At 42.7% G+C, this 14,412-nt stretch overlaps 1 protein-coding gene and 2 non-coding genes across 5 annotated transcripts in view; all 3 read left to right on the top strand.

The window, feature by feature from the left end:
- Positions 1 to 220: 220 nt before the first annotated feature.
- The window catches only part of LOC6499549 (dendritic arbor reduction protein 1), a 39,146-nt gene continuing 24,954 nt past the window's right edge, over positions 221 to 14,412 (top strand). The window contains exons 1-3 of one of the 3 annotated variants that reach the window (XM_032453473.2): positions 221 to 698; positions 779 to 1,713; positions 1,785 to 1,919. In XM_032453473.2, the coding sequence (XP_032309364.1) occupies positions 1,077 to 1,713; positions 1,785 to 1,919 (772 nt within the window). In that variant the 5' untranslated portion in view covers positions 221 to 698; positions 779 to 1,076. The remainder of the gene's footprint in view (positions 699 to 778; positions 1,714 to 1,784; positions 1,920 to 14,412) is intronic. The other 2 variants (XM_032453476.2, XM_032453474.2) reach the window with 2 other exon arrangements.
- On the top strand, positions 13,598 to 13,669 carry Trnag-ucc. Its single transcript has one exon. It is a non-coding gene; the product is annotated as a tRNA-Gly (tRNA).
- On the top strand, positions 14,000 to 14,071 carry Trnag-ucc. The gene has a single exon. It is a non-coding gene; the product is annotated as a tRNA-Gly (tRNA).

The following is a 14,412-nucleotide window of genomic DNA, read 5'->3' as shown; positions in this document are numbered from 1 at the left end:
GCAGACAGAGGCAGACTGTTCGGTTCGGATGGCAGTATATTGCCGCTTATGACGACGGCCAAAAGCTAAAAGGCCAAAACAAAAACAATTTCTGGCATTTCCCGACGCTTCCGACGCCAAACGCCGACGCAAACGGTAACAGCGCAGCCGATTTGCCGCTGTTTTCATGATGTTTTCACCGATGGCCCGAATTTTCCCATTTTCAATTTCAATTTTCACCGCTCGTGCCAGTAGCTTTTCGACGGCTCAACGGCTCGTCTCGCAATTTTTCCCAACTATCAACAAATCGCGTGCAAAAATCTTTTAATCGCGCGCGCTTTTAAATTTTTCAAAGACATTTTTCATCTATCTGAAATAATTGCAAAATCAAATATTTTTGCTTGAATAATATGTGTGCTAAACATAATCCAAAGACATTTTCACCGAAATTAATCAAAGTTTTATGAAACCTATAAATTAATCAATTTACCGTCGGCAGTTAGTGAATATATTAGTCGTATTTTTGATCAAGCTTTTTAGATCTATTTAGGCTAGAGTTTTAAACGTCAATTTGAGAATTTAATCAATGTCAATGTGATTTTAATGTCTGAATGTTATTCTACTGTAGTGTTTTTAATGTTAGACGTTTTTTATAAATATTTTTGGTGTTTAAGTGTAAACAGAATAAGGTGAAAAAATTATTACTAGAGTCTTAAGAGGTAAAGAATAATTCCTGAGCCATAAATATGAATTAAGCTGCTATATTAAACGCAAAGACTTATATTTCTAATTTTTTCAGATGCTTCCAAATCTTCAATCAAAAATGTATAATCAACGAAATTCATAAAGACTGATATGAATTTAAATAAAGATAACTAAACTAAAAAAACCAATCAGTGAAAACCAATCAAGCTAACCGCAAGTGAACAAAGTACAAAAATATTAAAATGTGTCAATTGTATTTAAGTCTACCGAAGAGTGATCGCTAAACAAACAAATGGAGTCTCAGCTTATTAGTTTGTGTTTAAATTTTTTGTTTTTCGTCAATTTTATTTTATTTTCCCACCGGCCAAAGTGTAACGCGTTCAACCACAAAAATGTTGCTGACAATGCGGCGTCAAAATGAACTGATCGTAGGCAGCCAACAGCATCCATCAGTAGCCGCAGCATCTGCCGTGGAATCGGTATCCAGTGCCACGCCTCCACCAACCGGACAGAGTCTCAGCTTAGTGCCACCAGCAGTGGCAACATCCTCGGCTTCGGCATCCCAGCAGGATTCTCTCAACACACCAACGACCCCCTTATTGGGTCTCAGTCGCAATCCGCTCCAGTTTGCACCACCGCCTGCACCACCAATTGCTGTGCCCAGTGCCCCAGCTTCAGGACCTGCTTTCGGCTATTACCAGAGCCAGAGTGGAGGACTACCCCTTCATCCAATTTCATCTGCAACCACTGAAGCAGCGGGAGCACAACCCCCACCTCCACCCGTGGAATTGGACGAGTACGTGGACATATTGCAAGTGCAACAATTGCTCCTGGACTCCTCGGCAGCCGCTGCAGCAGCAGCTGGAAGCCAACCACAGACATCCGAACAGCAGCAACACGAACAGTCCTCAGCTCTACAGCAGCAACCAACAGCATTGCAGCAAGCTCAGCAACAACAAGTTGTTGCCAAGCCGCGACCACGAATAAATCTGCAAAAGGCCTCGGAATACGCTGCTCAATTAGCTCAGGGTAAGGAATACAATAGAACGGCCTTGGAATCATTCAAAATCAATCATTATTCGCAATCATTATCCTTCTAGCCGAGTCCTCATCGCCTGGCTCGCGTCGTGTCCTGCTTGATTACCCGAATCCTTACTTGTACGGCAATCATTATCACCACCATACGCCGCCAAGTGAGGACCTAGTGGCCCTTTGGTTCGGCAGCAATGGCTCAGGTGAGTCATCACCTTAGTTTGTCATTAAAATTGAAATAATATTTGATCCAGTATTTGATCCAACCTTACTAGTTGATGAACACACATTAAGTGACCAATCCATACATAGCCCCATTAAAAATTCAATATATTTATTAGACAGCTTACATGATACTCATTTAGAAAAGAAATTCCTTACTTGTTGATGTCAATCAACAATGTTAGCTATTGCCTTCATCTCAAATTATTTTAATGGTTTACAATTTAGTGCAATTAATAAATAACTCACACTGATCAGCTCATTTTCCCAGGGTATCGTGACATTTTTGTTAGCCTGTCGCCAAAATGTGAGTCAACATTTTTTTTTTGCGATTTTGGCGATCGGGCGTCTTTAGGCTTGCATAACTCCCAGTCTCCGCCATCTCCGCACTCCATGTTGCAAATATGTCCATGATGCAGTTACTCAAAAACTATCTCGCCGGCTATAAATTGCCAAAATTAATCTGTGAATGAGCTGACAGCTGTACCCCCCTCCCTGGATCGGCCGTGCTGGGCCCCTCTCTAATGGCTCAATAAATAAAATAGAAATAAAATGAGATTTTCGCGCACTTTAATGCCGCTCGCTGGTAAATATTCGCTGGCGCCTTGGCGCCCGCCGTCTTCTTGAGTTGCGTTGAATTGAGTTGAGTTGGCCGGCCTGGTCGCGGCAGTCAGTCGCTCTTTTGAAACGCTGCCAAAAGCCTGAAATTGAAAATTCAGCTGCAAATGATGCAGTGCGTCGGATCGTCCGGCACTCGAAGTCTTGCTCCGGCTGCGCCCTTTCAACAGGTGGTGTGTGCACCGCCATCGCACGTCTCATCGATTACTCGCCTCACATTCGACGTGAGTGCGGCGGATCGACTCTGCCTTTGCTTTTATTTCGCTTTATTTTTTTGTGTTATGTTTTTAGGTTTGCCAAAATTAAGTCAGCGCGCCAAGACCACCCAAAGTGTGTCAATGTTGGCGCTGGGCTGGGAAGCGCGCCGCGGTGCGTACAAATTAAATTATATGTCTTGTGGTTTCGATCGAGGCCTAACGGTGCTATTTCCGCTTCAAATTCAATTAAAATCTTGGCTGCGAAGCGACCAAATGTCAACCATGAAGCGGAAGGGATTGCATGTTTTTGACTTAAAGTAAAATATTAATACCTTAGAAACTTTACAAAGGGGGATCAAAATTTTTTGTCTCAAATACAAAAAATTACCGGTAGGAAAATATTTTTTAGATTTTTTTTTTCAAGTTTTCCAGGGGATCCCCTGCAAAATGCAGAATATGAATTGGAGGGCCAATGGGGCCCACCGCGAAGGCTATATCTTTGTCAATACTTATCCGATTCTTGAGCAGAATACCTTAAACGATTTGTGGATCGATTCTCTATCAATTTATGTAAAAATCCGGGAACGAAATATTTTTTAGATTTTTTGTCAAATTTTCCAGGGGATCCCCTGCAAAATGCAGAATATGAATTGGAGGGCCAATGGAGGGCCAATCTTTGTCAATACTTATCCGATTCTTGAGCAGAATACCTTTAACGATTTGTGGATCGATTCTCTATCAATTTATGTAAAAATCCGGGAACGAAATATTTTTTAGATTTTTTGTCAAGTTTTCCAGGGGATCCCCTGCAAAATGCAGAATATGAATTGGAGGGCCAATGGGGCCCACCGCGAAGGCTATATTTTTATCAATACTTATCCGATTCTTGAGCGGAATGCCTTAAACGATTTGTGGATCGATTATCTATCAATTTATGTAAAAATCCGGGAACGAAATATTTTTTAGATTTTTTGTCAAATTTTCCAGGGGATCCCCTGCAAAATGCAGAATATGAATTGGAGGGCCAATGGGTCCCACCGCGAAGGCTACATCTTTGTCAATACTTATCCGATTCTTGAGCAGAATACCTTTAACGATTTGTGGATCGATTCTCTATCAATTTATGTAAAAATCCGGGAACGAAATATTTTTTAGATTTTTTGTCAAGTTTTCCAGGGGATCCCCTGCAAAATGCAGAATATGAATTGGAGGGCCAATGGGGCCCACCGCGAAGGCTATATCTTTGTCAATACTTATCCGATTCTTGAGCAGAATACCTTAAACGATTTGTGGATCGATTCTCTAACAATTTATGTAAAAATCCGAGAAGAAAATATTTTTGAGATTTTTTGTCAAGTTTTCCAGGGGATCCCCTGCAAAATGCAGATGATGCATAGGGGGCCAATGGGACCCACCGCGAAGGGTATATCTTTGTCAATACTTATCCGATTCTTGAGCGGAATACCTTAAACGATTTGTGGATCGATTCTCTATCAATTTATGTAAAAATCCGACAACGAAATATTTTTTAGATTTTTTGTCAAGTTTTCCAGGGGATCCCCTGCAAAATTCAGAAGATGTATGGGAGAACCTATGGGATACATAGAAGGTTATATTCAATGATTATCCGGTTCTTGGGCGGAAATTTGAATATGTATATGATTTTTTCCTCTAAATTATAAACATTTAATTATTACAAATAGAAAACGATCTATGATCTTTTACAATTTTCCCAAGAATTTTTCTGCGCAGTCACAAATTTGTCAAATTTAGATCGCACATAATTCCATTCTCCTGGGATCCAATGCCATTTATGGCAAATTGAAGACAAGCCCATCGCTGTGCTCGTATTTCCCAGATAGAGACACGCCACACAAATTGTCTTAATTAATTAATATCATAAATATGCGACGGCGCTTAATTGCCGATGGAGAGCAGGCAGCAAAAACAAAAGCTACCAGTAGCAGTGGCAGCAGAAAGCAAAAGAAAAACAAATCTCTCATGGCAACTAATTAGCCAGGAAATGACCCCGGCTGACCGAGAAGCATTCAAGGCACTCGTACACAGCTGACTGACCCTAATCGACAGGAAGCTGACTCAATCTTGGAGCGAATTGCAGCAACAGCCCAGGAACCCAGCAAAGCAGGGCCACATTGCGGCTGCCACATTTGGCTATTTGCGATTGCCACTGGGTGGTGCACTTCGCTTGCAATCAATATTCATAAATCTCTTGGCACGGGTTAACCAATTAATAACGTGACCCGTTTATTTTATTTACCTCGCTTCTCGCCTCCTTTTGTCAAATCAACCTGGGTGATCGGTCCGATCCCCGTTTTCCAATGAAAATCACTGCGCCAGACTTTCAGCATTGGGGTACAAAGCCTTTCAGCATTTGTCAACGAGAGGCGACGTTGACATCGCCGACAACAAACACGAATGCGACCGAATGAAAGCCAACAGCCAAGAAAACTGCAAGAAAATTAAGGCAGCTAACTGGGCTCACTGCACACCATGTGGACAGTAGAAGCAGTATTATGGTTATAAATTTATTAGGTTTTATATTCTTTCATTCTATATTGGTCAAAAAAAAAATAGAATTGACAGAAAATCTTTTTATAAAGATTTTTCAAAGATCACTTTCATATTTTGTAACATTTACTATTGTGGCACCACTGTGCTGCGGCAGCTCAACCTTTGTTACCTTGTGCCGAACGGAAATCGCTGACATGGACCACACCACAGCAGTCAAGTCAAGCCCAACCGAACTGAGCCAAAGAAAACCAAGCCAAGCTCAAACACAATCTCCAGAAGCTTGGCACTCAGCGAGGCTTGCCTAATGTTTAATTAAGGTGATTGCTGTGCGGTCACTTGGCGATGTTGCTGCTGTTGGTGTTGTGGCTGCTGTTGGTGTTGCTGCTGGTGGTGTTGTTGCTTGGCAAACGACAACAACACCTCACGATCACCAAATTGGTTTGTAAGGATAAGCTTCGGGGAGGTAGAGGGACAAATAAAAGACCTATGTCAAACGCCTGGGCCAAAGGACATCTTCAGAGAAACTGGCAGCAGCACCACAAAAAGCAGTAGAAGCTGCAGCAGCAGTGGCCTTAATGAAGATTAATTGCAATCAGTGAGCCACTTGAGTCGCGATTAATTGCAGGAACCAGTGGACATGGAAATGGAACCAAACTTCCTCCTAGACTGGCTGCTGATGATGATGATGCCTTTTGCCTTTGGAGTGGTTCACAAGTTCACGACTGGGACGACGGCAACTTAATTGCCATTTACATGGGAACCCCGGACGAACCGTCCTCTAGACTGTTGTGATTGCTCCCGGCCAGACTTTGTTGGTGGCACAATGCATCTGATGAATTGCATTTGGGCCGAGGAGTCCCACCATTTCCCCGCCATTTGCATATGCTAAACCGAAATTCGTCATAGCGGCCAAACGAAATCGAGACCCGAAATGGTCCAAATCAAAAGTTGCGTTTAGACCACAACATTAGCATATTACGTGTGGGTCGAAAAAGTGTGCCACAAATGGCTTCGTATAGGTCAACTTGATTATTATTATTATTTGTTTTTGCATTGTCACCTGCCGCCGCGGTCTGGGTCTGGGAGTTGGCGCCAAATGTCCGCGCCGCTGGCCAAATCAAATCAAATCGATTGGAACTCTAAAATGTTTATATCGAAAAAAGTGACAAGGCGAGGCCCGGCGGAAAGGGGAGAAAACCCCAGCATGTGGGCTGAGTCTTGGTTTTTGTGGTTTCCATTCGAGTTAAGTTATAATTTGTGTATACTTTTTGACAACTTTCAAGCAGGAATAAATTGCCATCACGGGTCTAAAAATACAATCTTAACTCAGAAGCCGAAGGCCTGAAAAGATCAACGAATTAATTCGCTCTTAATAGCCATTTAAAAGGCATTAAGCGATTGCGACAGAGTGTTTACAAACCGATGTAAAGTCTAAAAAGTACTTTGATATTATTTAGTCACAAACACTCATTACACTATCAAGGAATATATCTCTATAATATCTAGCAATCTCCTCAAATCTGTAGATATGAACTTCTGTATTAAGTCTCGCCCACGCCCGGGGGTCAACCTGTTGGCGCCTTTTGGTGGAACTCGGTAGCAACCCACGCATTCGGCCAAAAAAAAACCTAACAAATTCACAATCGAAAACCACAATCATTTAAATATAGCAAAATCAGAATGGAGCTAGAAAAAAACATCACGCTGAGCTGATTGTGAGTTCAGTTGAAATTGGTTGGATTTTCGATGAAAAACCGCAAAACGCGTTTTTCATTTGCATAAAAAATTGTCTGTGCCAGGCAATCGAACATGAGGCAGACAGACGAAGAGTATTGAAGCCGGGGCCCAAGACCACAGCGACCAAGCCCCGGAGTTGATTTCATTCATGAGGCACAGCTCCATTCATAAGCCGAGCATTTCTAGTTTAAGGTAAGCCACACTGGACACCTACGATCCGATACGATCCGGCCGACTGACTGCAAGCTGAAAAACTGCAACTGCACATTATTTATAACATTTTGCCGTTTTGGGGTCACATGTTGGCGTGTGTTGCAAATTAAATTTGCAAATTATAGGCTGTCGCTGGGGGTTTCCGGTTAACGACCAAAGTCAGGCCAGGCCATGAGCCACTCTCCCGCTCATCTCGTGATGCTTCAAATGTGTTGCAGCACAAATAAACTTCAGAAAGCCAAAAAAAAAGTATTTTTCATAAAAATCTTGAGGCTCAGCTCAGCTGCACTTCATCACGCTCTTTTTCGGCGGCGGGGGTCCTCTCATGACAACCTCAATGGATATTCACACACAGCTGGGCCCAAATATGGCGCGTCCAACACAAAATGGTCTCGTCTAAGCCGTGTTTTTTGGCCACATTTGAACTGTCATGCCCGACCAGCAGCCAGCATCGTACTTGGCCGGCTAGCAAGTTCCAGGCCATCTGACATTTTGAAACGAAATGTCAGTCACCGCTTAACATCCCGCCATCATCTGTCCGTCGGACCTTCTGTCCAACGGCTTCACTTCAGAGCCCATGAGCTCTGATGGTGGTTTACTGGTGTTTCGGTGAGCGGGTAACGGCCATTACCACCGCGACTCTCCCAAGATGGCTTAGACCGAAACACACAAGGAAATGTCAGGAAACGAAGTCCGAATGCCCTTGAATTTTGAAAATTTAGAAGATACTAAGTGGACTCCCAAACAGGTTTGGCGACCATCCGAAACGATATTGCCATTTTAAGAAAGATCTATGTCGAAAACTTTCATAAAAGCTAAGAAAATAAAGATTCCAGTTCAGCAAATAAACCAAAAATTAAACAAAAATAAATATAAATAAATATTTATTTGTCAGTTTATGATTAAATCTAAAGTATAAAATTATCATTCTAAAGATGATAGATGATACTTATGAAGTAAAAAGTATAGAAACCGAGTCGTATGACGGGAATAGTGGTTGGAAATCCTTGGTCCCTCAAAAGTGAACCGTTGAGGTAAAAGCAATCTTAACCCAAATTTGAAGCTCCAACTTGTTCGTAACTCCAACTTTTGAAAAACCCCCCAATTCAACGTTTATCTTTTCGAATACATCAATTGTGCTGCCACCAAGCTCTCCATGGCACAACATGCCCTCCTCCTTCATTGAGATCTCTCGTACATACCTTGCCGCACATCAAGGGTACTCCACTCATAAACGGGGGCAGCCATCACCAACCATGATCAGAGATCACAGATCACACAAGATTTCCAACTAAATATGGTAGCCAAATAATTTACATCAGCTCTTGTGCTCTTTATTGTTCTGTTTGCTGTTGTCGCTATATCTTTTATTGTTGCTGTTTGCGTGATTTGAAGTTTTATGTTATAGCTCTTCTAGTTGTTTCTTGTGGCTCTAGTGGGCGTAGCGCGCGCCTTGCTGCCCACTCTACTTTTGCCTTTTTTAGTGCCGCTTTTGTTTTGCATTTTTGTTTTCAAATTTTTAAGTTTTTTTCCCCTCCTCGACCAGAGAGACAACAAGTAAATCGATTGGTGGTCAATGTCTGGTAGCCAAGTTTCAAGTGCGTCCCTCTCCATAAAAACAAATCAACGAGGGGCCTGCTCACGCCACTTGACACATTTCAATGGAGGGAAACAGACAAATCAGAAAATAGCTGTTCCCCGGTCCATTTTCAGAAGCCCGAAACTCACAAATTACGCGCATATTTTCTAATGAGCTCAGCCATGCCGCGGATCGCCATGGTTCGAAGCTCTTTGGCTCTTACGGAACGGCCAAAAAAATTCTAAAGGAAAAAGAATAATTCGGAAAAAATATACTTTTCCTCAGCATGGCATCAAGATTTATGCGTCTCCATCCGCCGTCCGCCGGCACACCCCTTCCCAGCTTATCCCCCTGCCCCACGGGTTTGGAAAGGAGAGCAATTGGTGCCAACTGATGCCTTGGACAGACACATATCGTTAGCACAAAAGCCGAAAACTGTCCCCTGGCATTTTCGGTTCCATGTCAAACGCTGAAAGATGCGACAATTTGTGGCTCAGGCGAAAAGTGGACAGGAGGGCTAATTAGTGGGAGGGTGGGGGCGTGTGCAGATGTGAGCCAAATTCGATGAAAAGTGTTTCCATTGTATCACAATCTATTTTTCGGACTGAAGATAAGATAGATTATAATAGACAGTACTGAGTTCTATGACTATTTTTTTTATTAAAGATAGTTGCCTAGAGGGAATCTTCATTCCGAAGGATTCCTAGGAATAAGATTATAGCTTCCCGCCATATATTTATACAAAAGAGCAGTGGCCTACTCCTGTAACCAAACTTTCTTCCCAACGAGCCCCCGCAAAAAAAAGACTAATATAAAATAAATAAAAATAAAAAAAATAAACTGCGCCAGAAGCAACTTTTCCAAAAGCGACACGCGTTGACTTTGGGCCACTGAAGTGACTTTAGCTTCGGAGATCCGAATCCGAGTCCGTCCGTCTGTATCTGAGCTGTTTGTGGAAGCTGTAGCTACTTCCTCGGACCTCTCGCTCGCACACCCAAACAACAAGCACAAAACTGCGACAACAGCAACAAGAACAACAACCACACCAGGCAGCAAAGGCGACATTGCATTTGAACAGTGGAACAAATTTGCAGCTGATTTATGTAAATCGCCGACGAGTTTTATTTAACTTTTTGTTGTGGTTGTTGTTTTCGGGTTCCCAATCAGCGTATTGAATGCTCCCGCTTGTGCCCCGCCCCACCCCTTTAGCCTCCTTGCCCCATCTCCAGCCGCCCACAACCACTCCCTAATCCTCGCTGCCACTTCATGGCGACTTTCTTCGCGTCCCCCTCGGCTTGGCATGGGTTTTTTGGTTTTCTGATGCCGTTACTTGGCCCAAGCTCAGTGTGTGCATGTGTATCTGAAAGATACGAAACTGCAATTCATTCAGCGAAAATTTTGGTCGTTATGAATGGAGCAACCCACGCTCCGATATTAAAGTGGCTGTTGTTGTTGTGACTGTCACAGTGGTTGCTGTTCTTGCCGCAGCAGCCTTAGTTGCAGAGTATCACAGTTGCTGCACCTTTGAATAAATTTTGTTTTAAGGCCTAAACTCTCACTTATGAGTGTTAATTTTAAGTGAAAAACTTTTTAGTCAGCCAAATAAATACTATGGCTTTCAGTAATTAATCAAGTGACTTCGAAGTGCAGGGTAAATGGAATCAAACAGTGCCCCAGAGCTGTCAGACATCGTGACAGGCGGCAAAACCAAAGCTCGCGCCGAGCTCTGAGATCAGAGACTGGCCAGGTTATGGTTTGGGTTTCCTTTTTTTCCGCTCTGCTGTTGGCCAATATTCAAATGCAATTTATGTCATCGCCGCTTGCATTTATGCATTTATGACGTCAGCCTGACCATGGGATCTGGTTAACAGTTGTTGGTGTGCTTGTTGTTCCTGCAGCAGATAGTGTTGTTACTATTATTGCAGCTGTGGCAAGTCGTAAAATTGTAATGGCCGCAAAAAAAAAGAAACTCTCGAGCGGAGGAGTGGGAAATAAGCCATTCACGGATAAGATTTTGCGACCCATAATGAATAGCGCAAAAGTGCAAATTAATTACGAAAAACCTTTAGCCAAGGCTTTACTAGTTGCAGATACTTTTATGGCCGGAGATACTTTAAGATAGGCCTCAGCATTTAATGGGAATTTTCTCACATATTTAACGAGATACTCCACCCCCTTTTTTTGGGAAATCAAAAGATACATTCTAGTCCGGGAAAATGGAACAATGGTAACTGTTGACAAACGCCTGAAATATGATAGTTCCGATCGAAACCGTTCTCCGGACGATTAGTTCGTCTCCTACCCACTGAGCTTTTGAACAAACATTTCATTCACGGGCAGAAATAAAACGAATTATGGAGAAGATGTTTCGAAAGATGTTTTCATTTGAATGCATCTCGAATGAATGTTGAAGCATTTGACAGTTAATTTGTTTGCATTGACAAAGCTAGGGAGAAACAGTAAAGTTTCGACTTTTTCCGGTGCCCCGGATCTGGGATCTCGGATCTCGGACATGCTAATGCGGTTCCGGTGTGCACGGCTAATGGCCAAGAGGCAGCAGCAGCGACAACGACAGCGAACGCACAGCATCTTACCATCAACATCTTAGCCATGGCCATCAATTTGCATTTGCTGCCCACATTTACGACTCGCGTGCCCTTTTGGCACCTGGGGTATGGGGCTCGGTTCGACTCGGTATTGGTCTTGGTTTGTTTTTTCGGAGTGGCTTGGCCCAAAAGATTCCCATTCATGATTTCATCATCGAGCTGCGACGTGGGCGCAGTTTACTACGATGCGTTCGGCTGGTCGTTCATTCATAAAACTCTTCATTATCAACGCGTGCCTAGCCCTGAACCATTCCGTATACCAACTGCCAAGTAACCCAATACTCGACGGAGCTATTGCTTTTATTTGGTTAAGCTCGACTGAGGGAAAGGGGCACACGATCCGCTTCTGGTTGCATCTTGCGGCTGCTTGCCTCGCTTAATTTTAGCAACATTTAACCCAGTTTCTGGCCGCTTCGCTGCCGCTTCTTCATTCGCTTAATTTTTTGTTTGCTAATGAAGTGTCAACAACAAATTGAATGTCTAACATTTGTTGCATGTCGCCAGTGGAACACAAACAACAGTCGGCCAGAAACCAATGGTTGTACATACATATGTCTGTGTCTTTTTTTAATGCTTTAAATAAATAAAATGTGCATGCAACTGCGAAAAAAGGCGACAAAAACTTGGCCCGAAACTGCAAGTGGTTTTCGGATACTCTGATGAATAATATATTTTTGATAAAAAAAATATCCAACTCTTGCTATGCAAAGATTTCTTTTTATGAAAGTTGAGAAAGTAAGGATTAACCACCACTTTACTAATCTAATCTTCCTTAGATTGCTTTTCATAAAATTAAATCCTCCTCAATCGAATAACTATTGAAAGGCTCCATTCAAAGTGCATTAATATACAATTTATGCCAACACGTAGCCGCCACGTAGGCACAGGCGCAATGGCAACTGCAACTGCAAACATGCCCTGGCCCAAGGCACAAACCCAATTCATTCATATTGTGTCTGTTGTTGGTGTTACTGTTGCTGTTGCAATCATCGAACATCGCTTGCCAAGTGTGTCGACGCCGATGCTGGCAGAGCAGCTACTGCAAAATAGCAACAACTCAAAGAAAACTAAAGTTAACATCGACAACAACATCTAGAAGAACGATCAATTTGCATACAACGGCGGCCGTTTTGTGAATGAAAATATTTTTTTTTGTATTTTCTGGTTTTGTTTCGGTCAAATAACAACAACAAATTAAAGCAACAAATGCAATAAATTGTTAAATTTTATTATTCTGCGCCGCAGATACAGGGTGCTGCCGACTTTATCGACCTACGCACAGTGGACACAGTGGCAACCCACACACAGCAAAGCCAGCACGGCATCAGCAGCAGCAGCAGCAAAAAAACAACAGATACAGATACAGCGACAGCAACAGCGACAAGTATCTGTAAGATACGCAAGACAAACTACGAGTTAGCTGTTAGCTGCTAGATGCTAGCTGGCTGCGACTGTGTTGCGGCTAATTTGATTTCTGCATTGGCAAACGCTTTGCCAAGTCAAAAGCTGCCGATTGTTGTTTCTGCGGTTTCGGACGCCAACACAAAGATACAGCAACAGATACGAATAGATATCGATATTGGGATAGAGCTCGGCTACAACCTGGCTTTGTTCATTGATGATTTACTCGTTTTGTTTCTCCTCGATCGTTCGCGGTTGATTCATTCATTTAATTTTCTATTTTCTGTTTCTGTTGCTGTTTCTGTTTCCACCATTTACTTTTCATATTAATTGCCGCCGATGCCAAGACGTAAATGTGATAATAAATTGTTACAGCAAAAGACATTTACTGGGTGGGCGTCCATTACAGAAACACCAGCAACAAGTCAAGTTGAAGTCGATGTTGTTTGGGGCCGCTTGTTGCTTTTGTGAACCACTCGGCTCAAGCGACTGTTTACTGTATTCATTTTAATTAAATTCATAAGAAATATAGTTACACAAAGTGCTTCCTGTAGCCGTTGAGTGAAAGAACCACTAAAAAGAACCAATTAAAAATGTTGAAAAAGAAATTAATCTGCATATTGGCAAGGCAGACCAGCCTATTAAGTAGGATTTCCATAAATCAAATTGATTTATAGAAAGGGAAAATAAGACTTAATCCATTTCACATCTTGGAAAACACTTTTAAAATCTACCGCGAAGCCTTTCACTTGCGAATAATTCGCTCCGATTATGTGGCGTCGGTGGTGTAATGGTTAGCATAGTTGCCTTCCAAGCAGTTGACCCGGGTTCGATTCCCGGCCGACGCAGTACTTTTTTTGTTTATTTTTATTTATTTAATTACAAATTTTAAATCTTTATAATATTTACTTTAAAAGATACGCTATTTTCATTGTTTCTTAGTTATAAAGTAATTTTCAGCCACATACTATAGAGTTTCCAAAAACACGATTTGCAATATAAAATAGGCAGTTATATAACGACTAAAAACTATTATATTTTTAAAAACTACGTCTAAAAACTATTATATTTAAGAAAAATAATTAAATAATATATATAATGCACAAAACAAAAAGCTATTTATAATTTTTCAGCTATATCACAAATATGGATCTTTATATAGTCTCGCCAAAAACGTGGCGTCGGTGGTGTAATGGTTAGCATAGTTGCCTTCCAAGCAGTTGACCCGGGTTCGATTCCCGGCCGACGCATGGTAGCTTTTTTTGTTAAAAAATATTATTTTTCATAATTTTTTTTATAAACTAATGAGAAACGGGTGAGTATGGGGGGGGGGGGTGGTTGGGTTGGGTTGGGGGGGGGGGGGGTGGTGGGGGGGGGGGGGGGGGGTGGGGGGGGTTGGGGGGTGGGGTTGGGGGGGGGGGTGGGGGGGTTGTGGGTGGTTGGTTGTGGTGGTGGTGGTGGGGTGTGGGGGTGGGGGGGGGGTTTTGTGTGTGGGTTTGGTGGGGTTTGGGGGGGGGGGTTTGTGGTGTGGGGTGGTGGGGGGTGTGTGGGGGGGGGGGGGGGGGGGGGGGGGGGGGGGGGGGGGTGGGGG

The sequence above is a fragment of the Drosophila ananassae genome, chromosome 2L (assembly GCF_017639315.1).
Source record: "Drosophila ananassae strain 14024-0371.13 chromosome 2L, ASM1763931v2, whole genome shotgun sequence".
NCBI lineage: Eukaryota > Metazoa > Arthropoda > Insecta > Diptera > Drosophilidae > Drosophila > Drosophila ananassae.
The sequence above is the reverse complement of the archived record's forward strand: the minus strand, read 5'-3'. Positions and strand labels throughout refer to the sequence as shown.